At 34.5% G+C, this 27,004-nt stretch overlaps 1 protein-coding gene across 12 annotated transcripts in view; it reads left to right on the top strand.

Annotated features, from left to right (window-relative positions):
* Window positions 1-27,004, top strand: part of LOC101891514 (uncharacterized) — a 222,485-nt gene that overhangs the window by 143,201 nt on the left and 52,280 nt on the right. For all 12 annotated transcript variants that reach the window (XM_005178506.3, XM_020035086.2, XM_011292214.3 and 9 more), the window contains 2 exons: window positions 17,903-17,985; window positions 18,072-18,209. In XM_005178506.3, coding sequence (XP_005178563.1) covers window positions 17,903-17,985; window positions 18,072-18,209 — 221 coding nt within the window. The remainder of the gene's footprint in view (window positions 1-17,902; window positions 17,986-18,071; window positions 18,210-27,004) is intronic.

Below are 27,004 nucleotides of genomic sequence, written 5' to 3' on the forward strand. Positions count from 1 at the left end.
CAAACCTGTGTTGTAAGGTGAAAAAATATTACAAAATATTCAAAATTCAATATTATAAATCAAAATGAAAAAATTGCATGCGATAAAAAAATATGAAAAAATAAAAATATGTCACAAAATCCTACAAAATCATTATTAACATCATTATTGGTATCTTTTTATGCCATTTTTTAGATTTTATACTTTCATGTCAAGAGGGCATTCTGAATTGACAAAATTTGTAAAAATCCGTACAGCCATTCTTGAGATATATATGTATACTAGCTGAACCCGGTGCGCTTCGCTACCCCTTTTGATTTTATATGCATTCAAAATTTTATTTACGAATATATGTTGAATAAAAAAAAAAAAAACAAATTTAAAAATTAAAAAAAAATATTGCACTACTTTAATGCGTTAATAAACAAAACCATTTGAAACGCAGTAACATGACATGCATACACGAAGGGTTTGTCCTTCGGATTTATTTATTTCATAGCAAATACCAAGCGTGCAGGAAATTTTTTGAAGTTGAGTGGCATTTCTATAGCGATTAGTAAATTCGAGGTAGCAACATACTTCGCCGTAATAAGCGTATTTCAAATTAACTGTTGTGTTGTTTTTTAGTGTTAGCCTAAGGCGTTGTGGGTCAATGGTTCTTATTAAAATCATATCCCAATCTGATCCGATTTAAATATAATTTTAAAAAATTACTTTTACACCAAATTCCGCCACAACTTTCATATTTCATTGAAATTGGTGCGTCAAATATGTGAAATCGACCGAGAATATATATATGGGAGCTATATCCAAATCTTAACTAATTTCCAATTAATTTATCACATTTATTATTGTAACCAAATTCCGCCACATATTCTGAATTTCATATAAATCATATATTTCATATAAGTCATATAAATCGTGTTTGGTACATAACATGTATGAAGTCGGCCGAAATATATATGTTAGCTATACCCAAACCTCAACCGATTTCAATATAATTTGGCAATTTTTTTCTGGTGCCAGATTTCGTCTCTCTCGCTTTGGGTGCATCAAATATGTGAAATCGGTGGAAAATATATATGGGAGCTATATCCAAATCTGAACCGATTTTAGTATAATTTGACAAATTCATTTTTGCTCCCAATTTCGTTACTTATTTCAAATTTCATTAAAATTGGACATATATATCGTGTTTGGTGCACCAAATACATGAAATTTGATACATTTATTTTCGGATCAAATCCCGTTAAACATTCCAAATTTCATTGGAATCGAACATTCATATCGTGTTTGAGGCATCAAATGAACGAAATCGGTCGAAAGTATATATGGAAGCTATATCCAAATCTGAACCGATTTCAATATAATTTGGGAAATCAATTTTATAGATAAAATCCATCACACATTTCAAATTTCATTGACATTTGGAATACATAGCGTGTTTGGTGCATCAAATGCTTTAAATCGGCCGAAAATATATATGGAAGCTATATCCAAATCTGAAGCGATTTCAATATAATTTGGTAAATTTATTTTTGTTCCAAATTGCGTTACGCATTCCAAATTTGGAGACTGTATCTGTAATCGATCTATAGATATGTGCATACAAAATCTAAATTTTTGGGAGGTACCTCCGATTCTGATGCTATAACTCCAGTTCTAAGTGGAATTTCAAAAATTTATATAGCCTATGTTATTTTCAGGCGATGTTGCAGTATACATGCAAATTTTCAGGAAAATCTGTACAGCGGTTTTCGAGTCCATAAATTACAAACAAACAAACAAACAAACATTTTCCTCTTTTATAGATATATATATATATATATATATATATATATATATATATATATATATATATATATATATATATATATATATATATATATATATATATATGATTATATATATATATATATATATATATATGATATATGTGTGATTCATAAACTCAACATACTGTTTGGTTGATTTAACTGTGAGCTGGCAATTTCTCTCTTTCTATCAAATTTTAATGTTGATATCTGTTGGACTCACAGATAAATTAACAGAACAGAAAAGTACCACAGATATAGGAAAGCATATATGGATCTTCCTATCTCGCGGCTGACTCGATCTAGCTATGTATGTCCGTCTGTCCATGCTAATTTGTAATCACCCTACAGGTCGCAATTATGGCCCGATCTTCACGAAATTTAGAATGGAGGTGGGGCTAGGGCCAGAATGGAAGCTTATTGCCTTTGGAGATGATCGCATAATATTTAGGGGTTGAAATGGACCAAAAACTGAAAAATTGCCAGATTTTGCAGTCAGTGGAAGTTAGCATGGGGCTAGAAATTAGGGCTGGACAGATACCTTCCAATTTTGATGGTCATCGGGTAATATTTAGTGGATGAAATAGACCATAACATTTGTGTTGAATTTTTAAATTTTTCATTAAACCGCAACAATTTTTAATCCCGGCGAAATCAGAAATAAGCAAACAGGTCAATTCTGACCGTTACGTAGATGCCGATAGTAAATATATCAGATATATACATAGCGAAATATATATATATATATATATATATATATATATATATATATATATATATATATATATATATATATATATATATATATATATATATATACAAAGGAAGGGGATGTTAGCCAGAATGCTTATATCTCCAGAATGGCTGGACCGATTTTTACAAATTTTGTCAATTCAGAATGCCCTTTTGACATAAAATAATAAAATCTAAAAAATCACATAAAAAGATGCCAATAATTGAAAACCGCAATAACTGAATGAAAGGTCAACACGTTTTTTCAAAACCATGTTCTATATATCTCTCAAGGATTATTTCGCTACAAAAACTCTAGATTTTGTCGATGCATGCGTTGAAATGAACATTTGGAAACACCCGAATTTGAATGTTTTCTGAACAATTTTTTTGTTATTGTAAAGAAAACACATTCATAAACAAAAAAAGATGACATATTAGGCCAAGAAAATAAAACAATTAAAATCATATGGTATCATAGCCCTACCTTGATATCATTGTACCCTGCCAATAATGATGTTAATATAGATTTTGTAGTAGTATTTGACATTTTTACATTTTCATATTTTTTCAATTTGACTTATTTGCGATTTTTCAATTTGAATTATAATATTGAAGTTTATATTTTGTAATATTTCTTCACCTTACAATACAGTTTGGAGTTATTATAGACAGATTGCATTTATCGTCCGATTCTCACGAAAATTTTCACAAGGGTAGGGTTAGGGTCAGAAGGGCTAGGCCTATTGTTTTTAATGATGTCCGCAATATATTAAGGGGTTAAATGGACCAACTAAAAAACTGATTTTGAAGTCGTTATAAAGATCACAAAGAGAAACCGAAGGACACGAAATCTCGCATGAAGTTAGAGTTTAGGACAGCTGGTAGAATGGACCACTACTTTTGTGCTTCTTGCTTTTGAAGATGATCGTAAAATATTTAGCGGTTCAAATGAACCAAAAACAGATCACACAATTGAAGCTAATCGACACGCCTGAGAAGAGAGTTAAGTACAGGGAAAAATTACAGTATTTTGGATGGCCATTGGATTATATTTAGCTATAAAATGGATCACAACAACTAACAACGCGACTGAGTGGGTAAATATTGGGCAAATAACCCTGGTCGAAATGCTAAGGGTAATATCTGGGCAGTGTTCCGTGACATAATTTCAAAAGCGAAATCTTCTAAAATGGATTTGGGCATAAGGTGGCTTCTAACATATTGTAGTGTTGTAGGATATCACGTGGTCGGCCCCGCGCGTTTGTAGCCTTTGCTTACTTGTCTTTTCAATTTTATTGAATGAAAGCAAAAAATGTCGGAAATAGCATCAAATTTTAGAATAAGTTTAGATTTGTTCGAATTGGTCACCTTTGGTAGAATTATGGCCTTCAAACGGCCATGAAACCGTCATATGCTGCCCGAATGTTGCTCTGCGGTATTTTGGTCTTTTTTAGTGCCAACCTTGCTTTCCAAAGTACTTCACACACAATAGTCCAACGGATTGGTATCCGGAGATTTTGGTGGCCATTGTGCACTGTAAATAAAGTGAGGAACCTCATTTTGTAACCAAAACAAGTTTTGTAACCATTCTTGGGTGGCGCGTGCCGAGTGCGATGGTGCCGAGTCCTGTTGGAATGTCCAAGGTCTGCGCCAAAATGTTTGCTTGCCCAAGGTTTTAATACACACTCCATAATATTTTCGCGATAATATTGCGCACTTATTCTGATGCCACGGTCGATTAATACGAGCGAGAGCGACCATCAGCTATTATGGCGGACCACACCATCACCATGGCCGGCGCTTGAGTTTTGGTGGCCAAACGAAGGTGCACATATTCAGCTGACCTCTTTGGCAAGTAAACACGATCATTTTGTTTATTTCCAAACTGCTGGAGAACGAATGTTTTCTCGTCGGAAAAGCAGTTTACCACTTTCGGCTAAGCCAAGCAACTCTTTAGCTGTTTCGAGTCTATTTTATTTCTGTTGCGGTGTAAGTTCTTGTACTTTTTGGAATTTCAATGGCTTTATTTCATTTTTTAATGTTTGCCGAATGGAATCGTGCTACGCTATCAATATCACGGTAACGAGCGATGGTACGAGACACAAAAGATTTATCACATTTAAATGCTCGAGTGCTCTAACTTTTAACTTTTCTTCTGGAAAATTCCCACCAAAATGCTTTTGTAATCTTATAAACAATATACTGAGCTGTCCCTTATGACCGCAGTCTTAAGTTGGTAGCAGTTTTTTCATCTCACCCTGTACGCTGCTATGCATATAAATTACTATCGGGGAAAGAAGTTTATATTGGAAATTTGTGTGATCAATAATTGAAATTGCGTGCGTTTTACGACTTTAGAACGGATTTGATATGAAATTGGGCAATCTAATACATAGGAGCTGGATATTAATTAATATAGTGTATATATATGAAAATCGATCCAGATTAATATCCAGCTTCTATGTATTAGATTGCCCAATTTCATATCAAATCCGTTCTAAAGTCGTAAAAATGTATATTTCTAGGTGTTACAAACGGAATGACAAACCTCCATACTATGGTGGAGAGTATAAAAACTACACAAACATTTAATTGAGGCTATGATTATTACTGGAAAGTATGTTGCTACCTCGAATTCACTAATTGCAACAGAAATGCCTTTCAACTCCAAAAGATTGCAGTTTCCGACACGCTTGGCATTTGCTATGAAATTATTATATGAACTGTTTTTAATGGCCCAATATATGGGCTCAGCTTAATTTTTAGTATTGATGCAAAATAAATTACAGATCTGACTATAAGTCACAATTCTTATAATAAGTAATGCTTCCATAGTAATTTCTAAATAGAAATAAATATTCATGGTAAAAATTGTAATAGATGTTCATCTACCATCGGAGGGCAGAAAGATTTCAGAATAGTTATAGTTACTAATTACTTTTTTACATCCATTACCGTAAAATTAATTCTTTGTCATTTAAATTGTGCGTTGAAAAACCGATAAAGTCCATATTTTTCCCGTGTTACTTTCTTTATTTATTTTATGTTTTTGCCACAAATTTCTACTGAATGAGTCCCAGTTTGACATTTCGGAGTTTATCTATATATATAAATGAAAGTTGTGTTAGTTACTACGCTTATAACTTAAGAACCGCTGAACTGATTTTAATGATTCATACAAATTCGGAATTGTCTCTTACCCGAAAAGGATAATATCCAAAAAAATCGCGTAAAAATGTGATATGTTAACATTTTCATTTTGACTTTTGAAATGTACAATAGTAATGTTTTATTTTGCATGATTTTTTCCATTTTGACTTACTTTTTTCTAATGTACATTTGTAGTGTTTTTTTATATTTTATTTTTGAATTCGAATATTAATACCAATTTATTTAATTGACTTGATTTCTTGAGAACTGAAATTGATAACGGGTTACATGGAAGTGTAGTACCGAATTATGTGGTGGCGAAACGGAATAGATGATACCGAAATAATTTAATGCGGTCACACCAAAGTTAAAAGGAAATTACTTTTTCAAAATCGTTAAAAAGAAACACGAAAAAAGAGATCTCATTGCAACAATTCTCAAAACGGGAAAATATCGAAAAAAAAATTCCAATGGAATTGAATTTTAAAATAAAAGTACATTCTATTGACAAACTTTGTAAGGATCTTTAAACAGTTGCTGTAAAAAATCAGCGAACAAGTTAAAGATTTTTTCAATTTGTTATTCTTCTTTTGTCAATTTTTTTCAATTTGTAATACATATTGAATTCAGTGGATTTTTTGTGAACAAAATAAGGAATAATTTTTCACTATATACAATTTTTCACCAAAAAAATGAAATAAGTGCGAAATACGGTGGTAACTGACATCTACCTTTCAACTCCAGGGCCTACATCGTGCTTCAGTTGGAAGATGCGCAGACATTTAAACAAACAAAAAAAATTGTATTTATGCTACCCTGGGGTAGGGAATCATCATACAGATAATTGCCACATAGGAATTGGAGTATCCCAAGTCCACTTTCACATCTAATGTGTGGTCAGAAAAGAAAATGTTGTATTCTATTGAATGTGTAACCCACCCCCAAGAGAATATTGGTTGGGCTACGTTTTGGTATAACCCTCACATGAATGTATCCCTGATTTCAGCTATGACCGTGTTCTTGGCCACGATTTTCAACTGATTTGGCCATTATTTGCTGTATTTAGGCTACTTTGTGAGTAGAGAACCATCTTACAGAAAAATGTCAACATAAGTAAATATTTTGGTACAGTCCCCATATAGTCCCCAGGCCCGCCGATCTATAGTGATGTTTACCGATTGCCGGACAACCACGCGGGTATTGTCTAATCGTCATTGAATTTTACTATGAACAAGAACATAGACTTTTTGGGGACTCTAATGCGCAATTTGAGGTGCTATGGTAATGGGTGTAAAAGCGTAATTAACTTCGACTATTCAGAAATTATTTCGCCCTCCTTCACATAGTTATTTATTTCTATTTAGTCGAATCAATATTTATATTAAAATTTGTTCACCTTTATGAGCTAGATTTGTGAAAGATTATGCTATGCAAAATTTGCATTAAAGACTAAAACTATGGGCCGGCAACGCGGACCGGGCCAGCTAGTATATATATATATATATATATATATATATATATATATATATATATATATATTAACATGGACAGACGGACGGACATACATAGCTAGATCGACTCAGCACGACGAGCTAGGAAGATCCATATATACTTTCCTATATGGGAAACCAATATTTCGTGTTGTTACATAATTTTTGGCCCAATCAAACTTATAATACCCCCAACACATAGTGTTGTAGGGTATAAATATACACTTCAATATTATAAGTAAAATCGAAAAGATCACATGCCATAAAAAAATATGAAAAAAATAAAAAAAATGTGACAAAATACTACAAAATCTATATTAACATCATTACTGGCATCTTTTTCATCGATTTGTCAAAATCGGTCCAGCCATTCTTGAGATATACGCATTCTAAATAACATCCCTCTCATTTGTATATACACATTGTATATATTTCGCTATATATATCCAATATATTTACTATCGGCATCTACGTAAAGGTCAGAATTGACCTGTTCGTCTATTTGTGATTTAACCGGGATTAAAAATATTCGCGGTTTAATGGAAAATGTGACTTTTATATAACACAAAAGTTATTATCTCACCCACTTAATATTACACGATAACCATGGAAATTGGGAAACTTCTGCCCAGCCCTAAGCCCCATGTTAACTTCCGCGTCGATAATTGCGACCTGTAGAACAACTGCAAAATCAGAAAAATAAATATTATGCGATCATCACCAAAAGCAATAATTCTGGCCCTAGTCCCACCTCCATTTCAAATTTCGTGAAGATCGGGCCATAATTGCGGCCTGTAGAGTGATCACAAATTAACATGGACAGGCGGCCCGACATACATAGCTAGATCTACTCAGCTCGGCGAGATAGGAAGATCCATATATACTTTCCTATGTGGGAAACCAATATTTCAAGGTGTTACATAACAACGCACAGTGTTGTAGGATATAAAAATGGAAGGATGCTCTCTCCAACAATGCATTGACATTGCAAGTGTCCTTTTCATTATGATATACACATCTGATAGGGTTCAGAAAAGTGTATGAAATCTTTATTTGAACTGATAGTATAATTTAAAGTATGAAAATTATTTCACAGAAATGTAGATCGCGACGGCGCACTATGTCGCGAGTTCATATAAAAGATGGCAAAAATAAAGGGTGTTGGCAGAAAGTGTATGAATAAGTGTAAAAGTACTTATAATTGAATTAATATGTTGAGGACCAAATACTGGTAAGGTCCAAGTTTTCAAATATCCCCGTATAACGGTACCTCCGAATATTCAGTATTTTGTCAATTTAACCCACATTTTCCAATGGAAATGTTTCGTATTCGGTATTTAGAGATCGTAAAATATTCTAGCTCTTGTGACAAAACATTGTCCATATAGAGCCACGTTCTCGCATAGTCCCCGTATGACGGTACCTCAAGGTGTTCATTATTTTGAAGATTTAAGCCGCATTTGTCAACGGAAGTGTTTCAAATTTGATTGCTGATATCCACAATAGATACCAACCACTGTAGCAAACAATTGATCGTAAAGGTTCACAGAGCCTCCATATAACGGTACCTCCCGACATTGGTATTCTTATGATTTTAACCACTTTTTCTAACGGATTCGTTAAAATTTCTATATTTAAATTCTATAATGGGATCCATGTGTGGTTGTTGTTTAAATTTGGTACCTAAAACCTAAAACTTGCAATATGTACAGACAATTGTCTATTGTTCAAGGTTTGTCTTTCAATGAGTCAATTGAAGCAGGCTGTTTAGCACCATAAACAATACTCAATCTAGGCGGCCAATTGACCAGCACCGAAAGTAAAATTAAATTTTTACCGAATTCTCCTCTAAATAAGAAAATTTTTACGGGCGTTGTGCGGTAAGGGACACCGTCTTGTTAAAACCACATGTTATGCATTTTGAGCAAAAAAAATTGAATATCATCTCACAGTAGCGCTCAACATTTAAAGCTGCGTTACGATACGCAGCATCTTCGAAGAAGTACGGTTCAATGATACCACCAGCCCATGAACCGCAACAAACTGTCACATTTTCGGAATGCATTTGCATTGATTGTGAGTTCAGGACTCGTCACCGACAAACAAATAAAACACATGGTGAAATACGATGAATTATTGATTTAGATGTAGGACTTTCAACAACTCTTTATTATCTTAACAGTGGCCCAGTTTGTTTAAATAAAAGCCATGAGGATCCGACAAAGCCATAAGGAGCGGAATAAGCCATAAGAAGCTGACAAAACTAAGAAGTGGAAAAGTTAATTCCAAAAATTAACAAATACTTTTATCCACATACAGGGCGAGATAAAAAACTACAACAATTTGTTACATTTTTCATACAATTTTATTGAATTAAAGAAAAAAATGTCGGAAATAGCATCAAATTTTGGTTAAGTTTAGATTTGTTCGAATTGGTCACCTTTGGCACGAATTATGACCTTCAAACGACCCTTGAAACCATCACACGCTGCTCGAATGTTGCTCTGCGGTATTTTGATCCATTCCCGGCGAAGCGCTTGCTTGAGGTGATCGACACTTTGGTATTTTTTGTGCCAACCTTGCTTTCCAAAATACTCCAGACACAACGGATTGTTTGCGTGCCCAAGGCTTTAATACACCCTCCAGAATATTTTCGCTATAATATTCGGCATCCATTCCGATGTCACGGTCGATTAATACGAGCGGAGGGCGACCATCGGCTGTTATGGCGGCCCACACCATCACCAGGGCCGGCGCTTGAGTTCAGGTGGCCAACCGATGGTGCACATTTTCAACTGACCTATTTGGCAAGTAAACACGATCATTTTTTTGTTTACAAACTGCTGAACAACAAATGTTTTTTCATCGGATATAACCAAATTCGGCAGTTCACTATTTTCGGCCAAGCGAAACAACTTTTTAGCTCTTTTGAGTCTATTTTCTTTCCGTTGCGGTGTAAGTTCTTGAACTTTTTGGAAATTCAATAGATTTACCTCGAGCTCATTTTCAATATTTGCCGAATAAAGTATTGCGATATGTTCAGCTCACGAGCCATTTTTTGGCCACTGTGACGCGGGCTTCGATCAAGTCGCTTCATTACTTTTCGAACCATTTCTGTTGATGTTTCTGTTTTCTTCCGTCCATTTCCTTAACGTCGTGCTACGCTACCAGTATCACGGTAACGAGCGATGGTAGGAGACACAAAAGATTTTTCAGCCAAATATAAAGAAATCACACTATCACGCTTGAACTCCATCACGAATATCTTTTTTTCTGGAAAATTCTCACCAAAATACTTTTGTACGCTTGACAGCAGTTTGAAGTTGGTTGCAGTTTGTTCATCTCACCCTGTATTAGTTGAGTTTAATTAATCAAATAATAACTACTTATACTGGGTGACATGTCCTGATACGAATAATGTGTTTGTAGGCTTATTTGTAAATTGTTACGATAGCCATAAATTAGTTAGGAAAGTCATTATTCAGTAATGTAAGATTTGCTAGGTACCAATGAAATATAAGGAAAACAATAAACAAGGAGGTTTCCTTTCCTTCAAAAACGCAGAACTTAAACCTTTTGGCCGAATATCATGCGGTGCCGTTATATTGGAGCCATACCAAAAGATAGTTCTTACATTTCTTTATACCCTCCACCATACATAGTATGGAGGGTATATTAAGTTCGTCATTCCGTTTGTAACTCATCGAAATAATCATTTTAGACCCAACAAAGTATGTATATTCTTGATCAGCGTAAAATTCTAAGACGATTTAGCCAGGTCCATCCGTCTGTCCGGCTGTTGTAATCACGCTATAGTCTAAACGAATTAAGATAGGAAGCTAAAATTTTGCACAGATCCCTCTTTTGCCTGCAGGCAGGTCAATTTTGAAGATGGGCTATATCGGTACCCCCCGATATTCGGTATTTTGATGATTTTAGCCACATTTTCTAATGGAATGGTCTGAAAAACCACACAAGAAGTTCCTTGTGGGTACTTTATCCCTTGGAAGATAATTATCTATATAGGTCCACGATTTCGTATAGTCCCCATATAACGGTACCCTCTGATATTCGGCATTTTGATAATTTTAGCCACATTATTCAACGGAATTGTCTGATAATCCACACAAGGAGTTCCTTGTAGGTACTTTATGCCTTGGAAGATAATTATCTATATAGGCCCACGATATCGTTAGCCCCCTATAAAACGGTACCCCCGATATTCGGTATTTTGATGATTTTAGTTACATTTTTCGACGGAATTGTCTGGAATTGTACACAAGAGGTTCTTTGTGAGCAGTTTACCCCCTGACATATATAGGTTAACGATATCGTATACCCCCATATAACGGTACCCCCGATATTCGGTATTTTGATATATTTCCTATGGTATTGTCTGAAAATCCACACAATGAGTTCTTTGTGAGTACTTTAACCCCTGAAAGGTAATTGTCTATATCGGCCCACAATATCGTATATCCCCGCATATATCGGCACCTTCCGATATTAGATATTTTAAAGATTTTAACAGAATTTTTAATGGATTTTATTTTTTGAAAAATTTCTAATTCGTTCCAAATGTTGGAGGGTATTCAAAGTTCGGCCCGGCCGAACTTACTGCTTTTTTACTTGTTAACTTGTTAATTTTCGTCAAGTCATATCTTCATGGCTCAATTCATTTGAATATAACGACAAACTGCAGGACGTGGTTAAAACAACTAAAAAAGTTATCTTGCTCATGAATATCTATTTGCTATTTGTTTTTGCAATTTCAAATAGTTACTAAGTTAATATACCCTCGGTACTGTAGTGGAGCATCAAAAATGGAATCCAAGTAAATATCCTGTTAAACAGAAATCGTCTATAGATATCTATATATATAAATGTAAGTTGTGTTAGTTACTACGCTTATAACTCAAGAACCGCTGATCTGATTTTAACGATTCATACAAATTCTGAATTGTCTCTTTTCCGAAAAGGATAATATTCAAAAAAATCGCGTAAAAATGTGATATATTAACATTTTCATTTTGACTTCTGAAATGTACAATCGTAATGTTTTATTTTGTATGTTTTTTTTTCTATTTTGACTTACTTTTTTCGAATGTACATTTGTAGTGTTTTTTTTATAATATTTTTTTTTTTTTTTTTTGATTCGAATATTAATACCAATTTATTTTGACTCGATTTCTTGAGAACTGAAATAGAAGCCGGGTTACATTGAAGTGCAGTACCAAATTATGTGGTGGCGAAACGAAATAGATGTTATCGAAATAATTTAACGCGGTCACACCAAATTTAAGTCAAAATTTCTAAAAATCTTGAAAAAAGAGATCTCATTGCAAAAATTCTCAAATCGGGGAAAAAATTACATAAGGTATAACTAAAGAACGGCTTGACTGTATGAATTGTCAATGGAATGGTATCCAATAAAAATATTAATAAAAAATTTATTTTTGGTGTGATTTTTTTCAATTTGACATACTATATTGAAGTGAACATTTTTTATTGCCTTGAAATCTGAATGAATAATATTTAAAATAAAATGAGTGGCAATAATCCGCCCAATGAGAACTCAAAATGCAATTCATTGGAACTGCAGTCAGTGAAATACCGAATATAAAGGGTGCAAAATGGTAGAGCGAATTGGACATTTTGGAAAAAAGAAAGAAATAGTTCCTAAACTTTCAAGATGTCTTAAATCGCTTTTGCAGGTCATGATATATGACCCCCGGATAAGGGTACAACCCTATTTCAAGTATTGTTTACATTTTAACCACATTTTTCTCACACTCATTTTAATTTGATAAGAAACCATCCTCGCAAAATATGATCATGTTTTGGTATAACCATCATATAATTTAAGCCATGTTCGGGGTCTTCGACATTTTTTTCATCTTTAGGCCTTTATTTGGCATCTTTGTTTCTAAGGGTGTAAAAAACCTCTTCTCATAATATTTTCAATTTTCGGAGTAGAGTCCATCTTGGTCTTGACCACATTCATCAATTGATTTGGCTAAAAAATTGTATTTAGGCAACTCTGGGGTAGAGAATCGTCCCTCAGATAATTGTCCACATAGGCATTTATTCGAGTATAGTTCTCACATTAGTGTACCCACAAATCCGCTTTCCTAACCAATGTTTGGTCAGAAAAGAAAATTTGATATACTATTGAATTTGAAACTCCCAAGAGAATATTGGTTGGGAACGTAGATGTGGGATTAACATCTACATGCCATAAACTCCGAAATATCAAATTGTGGCAGAAACATGAAAAAATCACGAATATTAATTTTTTTGTTCGTTATTGAATTATACTATGATGAAAAATATGGACTTTATGGGTTCTCCAACTCACAATTTATATGACAAAAATAAATTAATTAATATTTCACGGTAATGGATGTATTTTGAAATCATTCCGCCCTCAATTATGAGGTGGACAAAACTAAATACCACGCAGCACGGTATTCTTAACATTGGAAATTAAATACCAAAAATTTAGCTGAGTTTTCACATGGGGCTATTATAGAAGTTCTATATCATACAGGTTTTTAACACTCAATTATAGCCTTAGGCTGAAAAATAAGATCAGGCTATTCAAAATATCTAAAACCGACGGTAGATTATTATCTATTATAATTTTTCCCATGAATGTTTATTTCTATTTAGAAATTACTATGGAGTTATTTTACTTATAATAAAAATTTTGCCGCTTTCATAATTCTATAATGCTTAAAAAATATGCATTAAAGACTAAAAGTAAGGGCCGGCAACGCGGACCGGGCCAGCTAGTACTTAATAAAATCGGTTTAGTGCTGAAGTAAAAAAACAAAGGTTTTAATAAAATTTTTCCAAAATTTAATTTTTGACAAAACAAATTAACAATGTTCTTTCTCTGCTGAATGGTTTTAACTCATTACATTTTCAAAGCAACAGTCAAAAAGTCAACAAATATTTTACTTTGTGTAATAACAAGTTTGCCTAACTTTGTTGTCCAATAAAAATTGTTGTTGCCAATGTGAATGTCAGCGTGTGTGCTAGGGTCTGTACGGATGTGTCTATGCCAGAAAACATTGTATGACTAACTTTGACAAACAAGCCACTTAACTTAAACGAATAAAGCCTGAGTAAGGGGCCATGTGGCAAAGCACAGAAAGCTCCACAGCTGTTAGCCATTATTTAGCATTGACAATTTTATTTCTTATTCACATGTGGATCGTTGTCCATATGTATGTTCGTATGTAAAATTGAAAGTAAATGATAGAATTTACAGCCAATAAAACTAAGTTATTGTACGATAATTGAAGAAGGATACAATATATTTTGGAGATCAATGGCCGATTTTATATAAAATGGAATCGATTATATATTGGAATAGTTTCTAAAACGGCCCATCGTCAAGTTAAAAACTAGATATTTTGAAAAGAAAACATGTTCGAAGGGCTGTAGTCGGGTAGGACCTTTTCTAAGATACCCACACTACAACATACAAATTAAATAAAATTCTTTGGAAATATATGTGTTCCCGCAACCAGGTCTTTGTGGGGATTCTATTCAGTAAAAATTAAAATATTTAAAGCAAAATTTGTGAGGATCTGTAAGGCAACTTCTTTATAGTCCACACGAGTGTTTACTTATGAAAAAGAAATGGGCAAATGGGCAAAAATGTCGATTTTTTCGTTTCTCTAACCTCTAATCCTTAGCTATGAAAAAGAATGAGTTTACAACTAAAATTCTATACAACTTGACATTTTAAGAGAAATATTAAACAAGTAAGCTAAGGCTACAGTCGGGCTGAGCCGACCATGGAATGCCCTACAATACTATAATTTAATTTGTACTATAATTGCTATAGATCTCAAATTCTTAGAATGGAATGAACGAATTCCTCAATATATTAAGATACATAATTGGGCTTAAGGAGTTATAAATAATGTAATAAATTCCTGTTTTAAAGTCATTGCTGTCATTATGACATTACTCCGTTTGAACATTACCCTAGTCATAATGTCAAATTCCATGGCAATTGTCTTATGTTTACTCCTCTGTCGTTCTTATAGGAATCCTATTCTTTCAGTATTAAAAATATTCACGGTTGAATGAAAATTTTAAACATTTTCGCATAAAATTATGGTGCGTTTCACCCGTTAAATCTTATCAAAATGGTAGACTTATGTTTAGTCTAACCTCACGTAAAATTAAGCTCTGGCCGGTCTTTAGATGTGACCTGTACAGGGTGAGATAAAAAACTCCAACAAAGTTAAACGACATAATTTTTACATTTTTTTAAACCTTATGGAATAAAAGCAAAAAATGGCGGAAATAACATCAAATTTTAGAATAAGTTTACATTTGTTCGAATTGGTAAACTTTGGCACGAATTATGACCTTCATTGACCGTTGAACTCACGCTGCCCGAATGTTGCTCTGCGGTATATTGGCCCATGGTACAATAAAAAGGTAAAGTCTCTAGTCTCAGCAGGTGAGGGCTGACTACAATTTTTTTCTAAGTGTACCCGACATCTGCCAATTTTTGTATGTATTTATTGTTTTGAAAAATTAAAAAAAATGTTTTCAAACCCAATGATTGGAAGACACGTACATTGGATCTCGCTCATTAAAACTATTAATCGGTTTAGCCATGAAATTGAAAGCTTGAATAGTTTAGATCATATTATTGCGAGAAAATCCTGGCACTTCATTCATTTTTCGCGCTATTTAGGTCATTTTAAAAATCTAGAAAAATATAAAAAAAAATTAAAAACCACTTTTTGCATACAATTTTGAACGAGTCTGACAGGAACCGGACATAACCGGACATAACCTCAACGCTGTATTTCTGTAGTTTACGAAGCTGTTCTACCTCCTTACTGTATCATGTATTGGTCCATTCCCGGCGAAGCGCTTGTTTGAGGTGATCGACACTTTGGTATTTTTTGTGCCAACCTTGCTTTCCAAAATAATCGAGACACAATAGTCCAACGGATTGGTATCTCGAGATTTTGGTGGCCACTGTGCGCTGAAAATGAAACGAGGAACCTCATTTTGCAACCATTCTTGGGTGGCTACTGCTGAAGCGAAATGGAGCGAGGAACCACATTTTGAAACCATTCTTGGGTGGCGCGTGCTGAGTGCGATGGTGCTGAGTCCTGTTGGAATGTCCAACGTCTGCGGCCCAAATGTTTGCGTGCCCAAGGCTTTAACTCGCGACCATCGCCTGTTATGGCGTCCCACACCATCACCATGGCCGGCGCTTGAGTTCAGGTGGCCAATCGAAGGTGCACATTTTCTGCTGACCTCTTTGGCATGTAAACACGATCATTTCGTTTGTTAGCAAACTGCTGGACAACGAATGTTTTCTCATCGGAGAAAGCCAAATTCGGCAGTTCATCACTTTCGGCCAAGCGTAGCAACTCTTTAGCCCTTTTGAGTATATTTTCTTTCCGTTGCGGTGTAAGTTCTTGCACTTTTTGGAATTTCAATGGCTTTACCCCGAGCTCATTTTCAATATTTGCCGAATAAAGTATTGTGATATGTTTAGCTCACTGCGACGCGGGTTTCGATCAAGTCGCTTCTTTACTTTTTGAACCATTTCTGCGATGTTGCTGTTTTCTTCAGCCCACTTCCTTGACGCCGGGCTTGATTTATTCCCATTTAAATGCTGGAGTGCTCTAACGATAGCCACTTGTGGTTTTCCAGCCAAATATAAAGAAATCACACTATCACGCTTGAATTCCATCACGAATTACTTTTTTTTCGAAAACTCTTTCAAAAATGCTTTTGTACGCTCCTAAACAATATAATGAGCTCATGTAATAATTTTATCAGCTATCGGACGAGTGGCTTAGAAATGACAGCAGTCTGAAATTGGTTGCAGTTTTTTCATCTCACCCTGAATGTGAACTTCTCAAACGAAAGGCTAATATTGTGACCATTACCATAATAAAAGACGGACACACATAGGTAGCTGGAGATAGAGAAATCTCTGTAAAACATCGTTGGTCAAGGACTACTTTTTACAAACTTTTTAGATCTATCGAACTTATATTGGTATTTTGAATGGCATAAAATACTGAATTAAGTATTTTAGAATAACTTTTAATTCGTATTTCCATAATCTCTGTTTATATCTCGCCTACGCACCAAGAGTAGTTTAGACTAAAACCCCGTCTGAGGTGCTCAGATTATTGAGGGAATTAAAGGCCAACTAAATTCATACTTTCGACTCACCGTTTTATGTTTCCTCGTTCACGAACTCCAACCCATTTGTTTGTAATTTGACCTTGGTTGGAAATTCCAAGAGAACAATTTACATTCTTACGTAAATAAGTATCATTTATATGTGTTTGGCATGTTTGGAGTCATGAGCCTAAATCATTGAGAATTGTGTGTTAAGAAATATCATCGTTAAATCTCGACGAAATCCTTTTTGCCACAAGCAAATTCCTCTATCATACCATAAAAATGTCATTTAAAAAAGGTTCAAATATTTGGTAGGCCATAGAAAGTTGGGGAAACAAATTTCATAGATTTATGCGAAATGTAAAAGGAATTTATGTAGCATAATTTGATTTTAATGGAATAGGTAAGTATTTGTGAAAGAATTTATGTACATGTATGCATGTATGTATGTATGTGACGATGTGAAGCAAATTTAATAAGTGAAATGATATGCTTCAATTCGTATTGAAAAACAATGTTGATTTTTGGAAATTTTCTCAATTTTTTCAGACGACACTTGATATTATCCTGCCAAGGAAGTCTGCACATATTTCCATTCGATGATCCCAAGTGTACGTTCTCTATGGAAAGTAGTAAGTTTTCTTCCGATTTAATTGCATCTTCTACGCTTCTAAAATTCAATTAATATTAATATTCTTCTACAAAAAAATACTTTCAGTATCGTACGAAGAACCCCAAATAAGGTATGTGTGGAGGAACGGTGAGGTCACCTTGCTTAAGAGTCCCTCACTGACCACTTTGAATGCCTATCTAATAAAAAATCAAACAACCGCCTGTGATCAACATAGCTGGAGAGGTGAGTGATATCGTTGTCGATTGTAGAGTACAAACCAGCCGCATAACAAGACAGTTTCTTAGTTTTACTTTATGTTTCGAAAGAGGCGTTATTTGTTCAATTTTGGAAACAATAATAATTTTGTTTTATCAGTCAAAGTTTTAATATCTATTAATTAATTCGAATTAAACAATTGACAAGCGTTACGTTATGAGTTGTAGTGCAGTTTTTTCATTATATATTTCGATTATTATTGCAAATTTAGGATTAATCAGCATTATTATTTTAGCATTGGGTTGTTTTCAAAAAAAAAAAAAAAAAAAAAAAAAAAAAAAACAGTACACTTTTGTTTTTGTAGTATAAAAATATGGCTTTTTGTCTTGTGAATTTGAATATCGAAAGAAAATTTAATGCATCCAAACTTAAATTCCATATTTTATTTCTAACCTAAAATATACCAAACAACATTAAATGAAAATTAAATTTAAAGGCTTCAATTATTTCAGATAATTATAAAATGTTATTTTATTTTTTGTTGTTTTCATAAACCGATATTTTTTCAAATGTATATTCATATTGGTGGTGGCAAAAGTAGTATTTTTTTATGAAATCTGTATCTGCAAAAATTACGACAAAATAGATTAAAACTTAAGAACTCATGTTTCATTGATCAACATTAACATTAAAGATATCTTATAAAATAAATATGCAATATATATTTTTTTGTATTTCAATTCATGTCTGAGTCGAAACTAACATTAGAGAACTATTGTTAAGTTTCGGGGGCAACGATCATAAGAAATCCGAAATGGGATTTAATTGTTTCAAAAAATACAGATTAAATAATCTATGCTAAAAAAAAACTAGTATCTGGTCTTTATATTAATGATATTCCAAAACAGTATAAATGAAATTATTGAGTTTGGACTTTCCAATGTTATCAGCATTTCATATAACGGCTGAAAAGCTGAGATTACTAATGATAAAATCAGTAAGGAAAGGACAAAGTTGGGGCGGGTCAACTCAATGATTCCCTACATTAATTGTGTATTACGGATACTCAAGCGGATTCAACTAATATATGGAAGCCATATCATACCCGTAATCGATTTTTTCACAGGAAGCAGCTACAATTTCTTTAGGAGTCCGGTTCGATACAAGGTTTTCCACTGATTCGTCCATTGTTACCTGTAAATTTTTTTTGGTCTTTACTCGTCCGTCCACTCGCCCTGGCCGCTTCATACCATATCTAAATATCTATAAATATCTATATATAAATTTGTCTCTAGGGACCTAGTTAGTGTTGCTTATTGTACCGCAGAAACATAAGCAGCACATTCGTAGAACTTTCTGTAACATTCTCGTATTGCATACATGTTTTATCTATAGCTGTCCACAAAACTACTGTTGCGTATGTTACAACAGGTCTAACTACGGTTGTGAATAGTCTGTGTGTCATTCTTGGATTGAACCCCTATTATGAGCCTCTAACGCATTTACACGTTGCCCAGCATCTATGACCTTTATTTGCTCTTTCTTGGATCTAGTCTCTGCAATTAAGTTTCCCATCTAGAATTGTCCCATTGATTGTCTTATCCCCATTGATTGTCTTATTCAGGAATACGGGTTTGAAGTGGCCCAGGTTTGTTTTTTTAGTGAAAAGACATATCTCAGTTTTTGCGGCTTAACATAAAGTTCTCTTGGTCTGGCCGACCCGGGCCTTCTTTTCTTTCCCCGCAGAAGTATTATAACGTCATCTGCATAGCAAACTGGTTCAAATTCTTTGTTGGTTAAAGTTCCTAAAAGTCCTTCCTGTGGCGTTCCTCAGCCCCCAATAGCCCCCAACTTATCCATCAATTTCTTAGCATATGGTTTATCTAGTCCCTGAGCGCCCGGTCTTGGAAATTGTCTAAATTCGGATGAGTGTATCTGTGCTTCGCTTATTGAAGTCCATATGTGTTCCCGCTGCTTTAAACGACTTGAAACTTTTGATGGCATCCTTTACCATCGATTCAATCAATTTTTGGTGCTTCATCAGTCACACTTCCACTATCTACCGATATATCTTCGTACGTTGTGATGCACGGCGGAAAGTGTGTGTTCAACAAAAGCCCTAGGGTATCTTCTATTGTTTCCATCTTACTACCCATATCATCCACCATTGTCTCGGCTTGCGTATAGGTTTTAGAAAGAAACTTTTTAATTTTTGATATATCATTTAAGCTATTAACCTGTTCGCAGAAATGCTGCTATTTTTTTTTTTTTCGGCGATCTCTTATGTAAAGCCTTCCTTTGTTACGAATTTACCCTGTCATCCACGATTTTTCGTAAGCAGATTTCCTCTCTCGAAGGGGACAGCATTCTCCGAATGACTTTATTAAAGTATCCGTTAGCCTTTTGTCATCCCTGCCTATTTCATATGTACTTAGCCATTCAATGTTTCCTTGCTCTTGCCTTTCCTTTACCAGTCTCCCAAACTTCATCCAGTCAGTCTTGGATTTGATCAATAAATTTATTGGGTTCGGTAGCGGACGTGTTAGTTCAAATCATATATACCGATGATCTGAAAAGGAGTGCTCATTCGAAACACTCCAATTCTGAATTCCGTTTGTGAGTTTCTAATTTAATTTACATAGGTTGTTTTATTTCCAATTTTAAGAATTATTAGACCTTTAGTTTTTAGATAATCTAGTAGGGCTTGGTCCACTTTGTTAGTGTTAGTACTACCCCACACAATGTGGTGTGATTTAACATCGCTTGCAATAAGTACTTCGTTATTTTTTTGTTTTGCCGTGCTCACCGGCCGCTGGACGTAGGTGGTTGTAACGGAGAGTCGAACGGTAGATAACTAACGCTACGCATATGTTGCCATTCCCCTGCATCGGTGCTGCTGCGTCCGATATTGATCACTCTGGTGAGAAGAGAAAATATAATTTTTGTGACACATACAAGTTCTCGATCGAGTCCCTGTAGTGGCTTAGTCCAGAGGCCTCGTTCTTGTACAAGGAATTGATCCAATGTGTATCTTACCTGTTGATGCCTCGATCATTTGTTCTCCAGTAGACGGGATTCTTGAGAGACGCTGATGCCTTTTTCCACTCACTGTTTTGTGGTGCTTTTTTCTCCTCCTCGCTGTCGCTTTTGACTTCCTCGTCTAGGCCGATTCCCACCTTGTTTATTTTGAATTTGATTATATGTATAAGACATAAAAAGCAGTGATCTTTGTCGGGCTGGCCATTGAGAGATCGTCAACTTCAATCACAGGCATGGCACTCCCCATCTTCCTTCTCCTCCTTGTGGAAGACTTCCCATATCGTCATGTCCAAGGTCTTGTTTTGTCTTCCAAAGACTTAGAGTATACGTTCCGTCTCAAACTTGCTGCCAAATCCTCTGACGAATACCACACTTTATATATTAGCAGAAACAGACTTTAAGCTTAGGTGAGCCGAACTTTTTTCTAAAAATAAAAAAGCAGGATTTAATATTAGAGCTAGTTTCATTTTGGCAGTGAAATCGGTTGGAGATTGCGAAAAAAGTCTTCAAAATACCATAAAGTGGACAATGGCGTTATGTGAGGGCAGTGCCAAATCGAGCAACTACATAGGTAAAAGATTCCAAAAAAAACAATTTGAAAAAAAAATATTAACAATTGTGCAAAAATGCCGCTAATGTGGGATATTAAAAATGGAGCTTGAGGCAAACCACCATTATAAACTCTATATACCGAATGCTGAACGATTTTGATAAAATCTGGCTATGTGGACCTATGCCACCCATTAAAAACTTTATGAACAAAATTTTAATCGATTCCTTTAGAAAGTGTCCAATCAAACTAATGGAACTCTAGGAAACGAATTTAAACAATTCTGTTAGAAAATGTCAATAAAATCATCAGAATACAAAATATCGGGAGCTGTCGTTTGGCTTAAATTGTTCAAACACCCAATATCTTGAGGTACCACTATATGGGAGCTATACGAAAAAGTGGATCGACGTAGCTCATTTTTTCCAAATGACAATTATTGCCTTCTATCTTAATTCGTTCGAAAGGTGGCTTGTTTACAAATGAGTGGCGGACAGACAAACAAACAGAAGGACATCCCGAAATAAAAGGAACTGATAATACTGATGCTGTTGTCCAAAGTGTTGAAGACAACCCAAGATTAATGATTTCCATGGTCGGTGTTGGGCGGTATTAATCTGAACAACGTTTACTTCTAACAACACGGTATAATGTGCCACCAAAGAACCGAAACCATTACACTTTTACAAAAAAAGTTTCCGTGTCGTGTTATCTCTCGAAAAGGGGTCACAAAAGGAATTCGTAAGGCTATCGCGAACATAGAGCAATGTAAAAGTTCAAGAAATTATCGTCATCTTATACCCTACACCACAAGGTGGTCAGGGTATTATGTCTTTGTGCATTTGATTGTAACAGACAAAAGGAAACGAGATAGACCCATAGTTCCTTTTGATGATCCGTCCGTCCGTCCGTCCGTCTGTCCATGTATTTTTGTAAACAAAGTACAGTTCGCATTTATTGCCATATCCAGATGAAATTTTGCACAAATCATTTGTTTGGCCCAATGACGAACCCTATTGAAATTGGAGATAATAGGTCAAAATTTAGATATAGCTCCCATATATATCTTCGTCCGATTTGCCTTTTATTGTGCACCAAACGTGTAATATCAGTCCGAATAGTATGGAATTTTTCAAATACAACCAAATCGAATCGAAATCGGTTCAGATATAGCTATAGCTCCCATATATATTGTTAATCCGATTTGTTATTTTTGTCCTCCGCAGCCGTAATATGCACTCCGTAATGACGATATTCAGGGAAATATATCAAATACAGCTCAGAAATACATTTGCTAAACTTTATCGAGATCGGTTCAGATTTGGATATAGCTCCAATATATATCTTCGTCCGATTTACCTTTGATTTTGCACCAAACGTCTAATATTTGCCCAAATAGGATGAAATTTGGCACTTTCAACCAAATTGAGTCTAGAAGCTAGTATGTCAAATTTGGTGAAGATCGGTTCAGATATAGCTATAGCTCCCATATATATTGTTCATCCGATTTGGGGTATGTGTTACCCACAGCCGTAATATGCTCTCCGTAGCAACGATATTCAGGGAAATATATCAAATACAGCTCAGAAATATCTTTGCCAAATTTTATCTATATCGGTTCCGATTTGAATATAGCTCCCATATCTGTTTTTATCCGATTTCAAATTAATTATGCACGAAGTGGGCAATACAAGTCCGAATTTAAAAGATACAAATGCTTCGGCATATTTAGTCCTTTGAATTTTAAATTATAATTATAATCATAGAGTGTATGATTGAATTTTCCCATAGAAACTTTTAATTATTATGCGGAGCTGTACTAAATTAGCAAAGTGGTGTAGGGTATCATAAAGTCGGCCCCTCCCGACTTTAAGACTTTTTTACTGGTTAAATTTAAAATTTTAACTGGAACAATTTTGGACACCGAATGAAATAGTCAAATAAATACATATGAAAATTGCGTGGTCATAATCCCCACGGATCATAATTACAATTATGACCGTTTTATCGGTAATAACCCCCGGTAATAATGCCCAAAACAATTGCGGACATAGACCCCATATTGAGGTAGGTATTTTTAAGCTGATTACGCTAAGTAATTTTTTCTTGGGAGAAACACCTGTTTACCCGGTTATCCGACAGTTCGGATAAAAAATGCGAATTTTATCCGATTCTACCGAACTGATATGTTTAATTTGAAAACGGAATTTTGCATGTGTCTAGTTTAGGGTGGCCAGAAGGCTATCAAGTTGGATGGTCATCGAATAATATTTAGCGGGTGAAATAGACCATAACAACATATGAAACCAGTAAAGAAAGGCTTAAAGTCGGGCGGGCCGACTTTATGATACCCTACACCGCCTTGCTAATTTAGTAGCGCTCTGATTCAAAAAATGCGGATTTTATCCGATTCTACAGAACTGATATGTATAATTTGAAAACGGAATTTTGCATGTGTCTAATTTAGGCTGGCCAGAAGGCTATCAATTTGGATGGTCATCGAATAATATTTAGCGGGTGAAAAAGACCATAACAACATATGAAACCAGTAAAGAAAGGCTTAAAATCGGGCGGGCCGACTTTATGATACCCTACACCGCCTTGCTAATTTAGTAGAGCTCCGCATAACAATTAAAAGTTTTTATGGGAGAATTCAATCATATGATTATAATTATGATTATAATTATAATTTAAAATTCAAAGAACTAAATAAGCCGAAGCATTTGTATCTTTTAAATTCGGACTTGTATTGCCCATTTGGTGCACAATTAATTTGAAATCGGATAAAGATATATACCGAAGCTATGAAATCTCGATCTTGATAAAATTTGGCAAAGATATTTCTGATATATTTCCCTGAATATCGTTGCTACGGAGTGCATATTACGGCTGTGGGTAACAAATATAACAAATCGGATGAACAGTATAATGGGAGCTATAGCTATATCTGAACCGATCTTTACCAAATTTGACATACTAGCTTCTAGACTCAATTCGGTCGTAAGTGCCAAATTCCATCCTATTTGGACAAATATTAGACGTTTGGTGCATAATAAAAAGTAAATCGGACGAAGTTATATATGGGAGCTATATCCAAATCTGAACCGATCTCGTTAAAATTTAGCAAATGTATTTCTGAGCTGTATTTGATATATTTCCCCAAATATTATTATTACAAAGTGCATTTACGGCTGCGGAGGACAAAAATAACAAATCGGATGAGCAATATCTAGCTATACCTGTACCGATTTCGATCAAATTTGGCATACTTATTTTCAGGCTTAATTTGATTGTATGTGCAAAATTCCATACCATTCTGCCAGATATTACACGTTTGGTGCACAATAAAAGGCAAATCGGACGAAGATATGTATGGGGATTTTGACCGATTATCTCCAATTTCAATAGGGTTCGTCCTTGGGCCAAACAAATGATTTGTGCAAAATTTCACCGGATAGGGCAATAAATGCGAACTGTACTTTGTTTACAAAAATACATGGACAGACGGACAGATAGACAGACGGACAGACGGACGGAATGTGATTCTATGCAGATCATCAAAAGTAACTATGGGTCTATCTCGTTTCCTTTTGTCTGTTACAAACAAATGCACAAAGACATAATACGCCGACCACCTTGTGGTGTAGGGTATAAAAAGCCAATTAAGCATAAACTATGGTCGATCAGGGCCGATACTACAATTTGCTGTAAAGTTTCTGCAGATCTGAAACCCTTTTGACTAGAATAAATATTCCACTATGAAACATCCACATATCCACTACATAATAAAAGCAAATGTTGAACCCAATCGCTTCTTTTTCAGAATAATCATCATAAATCTAGATCCAATATTTTCCAAAAATATATGGTCTCTAAAATGGCATCAGTATTTGACGAAGCAGATGTTCCTACCACGTCAGACACCTGATTTCGAAAAGTAAAAAAATGTTTTTCTATGCACATTGTCCATTTCATACTCGTATTCATTTCATTCTTGAAATTATGTCACATGGTCCTGTAAAAGTTTTATCTTGGCCTTTAACCGAAACCACGAGGTCATGCAAATCTTTGTTGAATTTGCCCTATTTTTATACCCTCCACCATTCTATGGAGGGTATATTTACCTTTGCCCTTCCGTTTGTAATTCCTCGAACGATTTATGATAGACCCTACAAAGTATATATATTCTGGATCAGCGTAAAATTCTAAGACGATTTAGCGACGTATGTCTGTCTGTTGTAATCACATTATCTTTCCTGAATTTAGATAGAAGTTTAAAATTTTGCACACATGTGTATTTTGCCAGTAGACAGGTTATGTTCGTAAATAGGCCATGTTGGTCCACGTTTTGGTATAGCCCCCATATAACGGTAATTCACAATATTCGGTGTTTTAATGATTTAGCGACATTATTCACCGACATTTTTTAAAGTTTTGTATTTAATGTTCGTAACGGGTGGTACAGCCTAAGACAAAATGTTTCGTCTTCGTATAGCCCCCATATAACGGCTATATTGGAAGATTAATTGGTACTACAACCTATGACAAAAAATTACTTGTGCAGGTCCACGTCTTCTTTTTGCTTTATGGTAATTTTTAATATTCGAACACAATTTTATACGTAACTTTTGATGGGATTGGATTATTTGTGGAAAACTCAATTGAATGCTTGCGCAAAATAACTCAGACGAATTGAAATACAAAACCTTCCGAGATAATTATTGAATTGCATAAAATTTAAATAAATAAATCTTTTAATTTAACCCATTTAAAATTTTTAAAATCTAAGTTAATTTCGTAAAACGCCAGCAAACATATGCAAGAAGGTATTTAATATTTCTATAAACAAATATTTCTAACAAAATATACATAGTATTCAATAGAAAACTATGTGGTAAGAAAATTTGGTTGCAGAATCGTTTTCAAATCACGGTGCTTCTCCTTGTAAATAATTTGCAGACGGATATTGAAGTTTTTAATGTAAATAATTTAGCAGATGATTGAAATATCTTAAAATTAAATTTTTATTTAGAAAATCGAATTCAAATTTACATTATTGTATCCCATACATATATCTCCAGAAGTCAATTTTTCGAGCTATTTCGAATAATTTATACATTACTCGTTTACTCGTTTGAACAATGTTATAAAAATTTCATTAAATGAACTTAGAGAAAAGTTGCGAGTGCTTCTGCAATGCTACCGAGAGATCAACAAATTAAATACCAATTCG

The sequence above is a fragment of the Musca domestica genome, unplaced genomic scaffold, assembly GCF_030504385.1.
Source record: "Musca domestica strain aabys unplaced genomic scaffold, Musca_domestica.polishedcontigs.V.1.1 6, whole genome shotgun sequence".
Lineage (NCBI taxonomy): Eukaryota > Metazoa > Arthropoda > Insecta > Diptera > Muscidae > Musca > Musca domestica.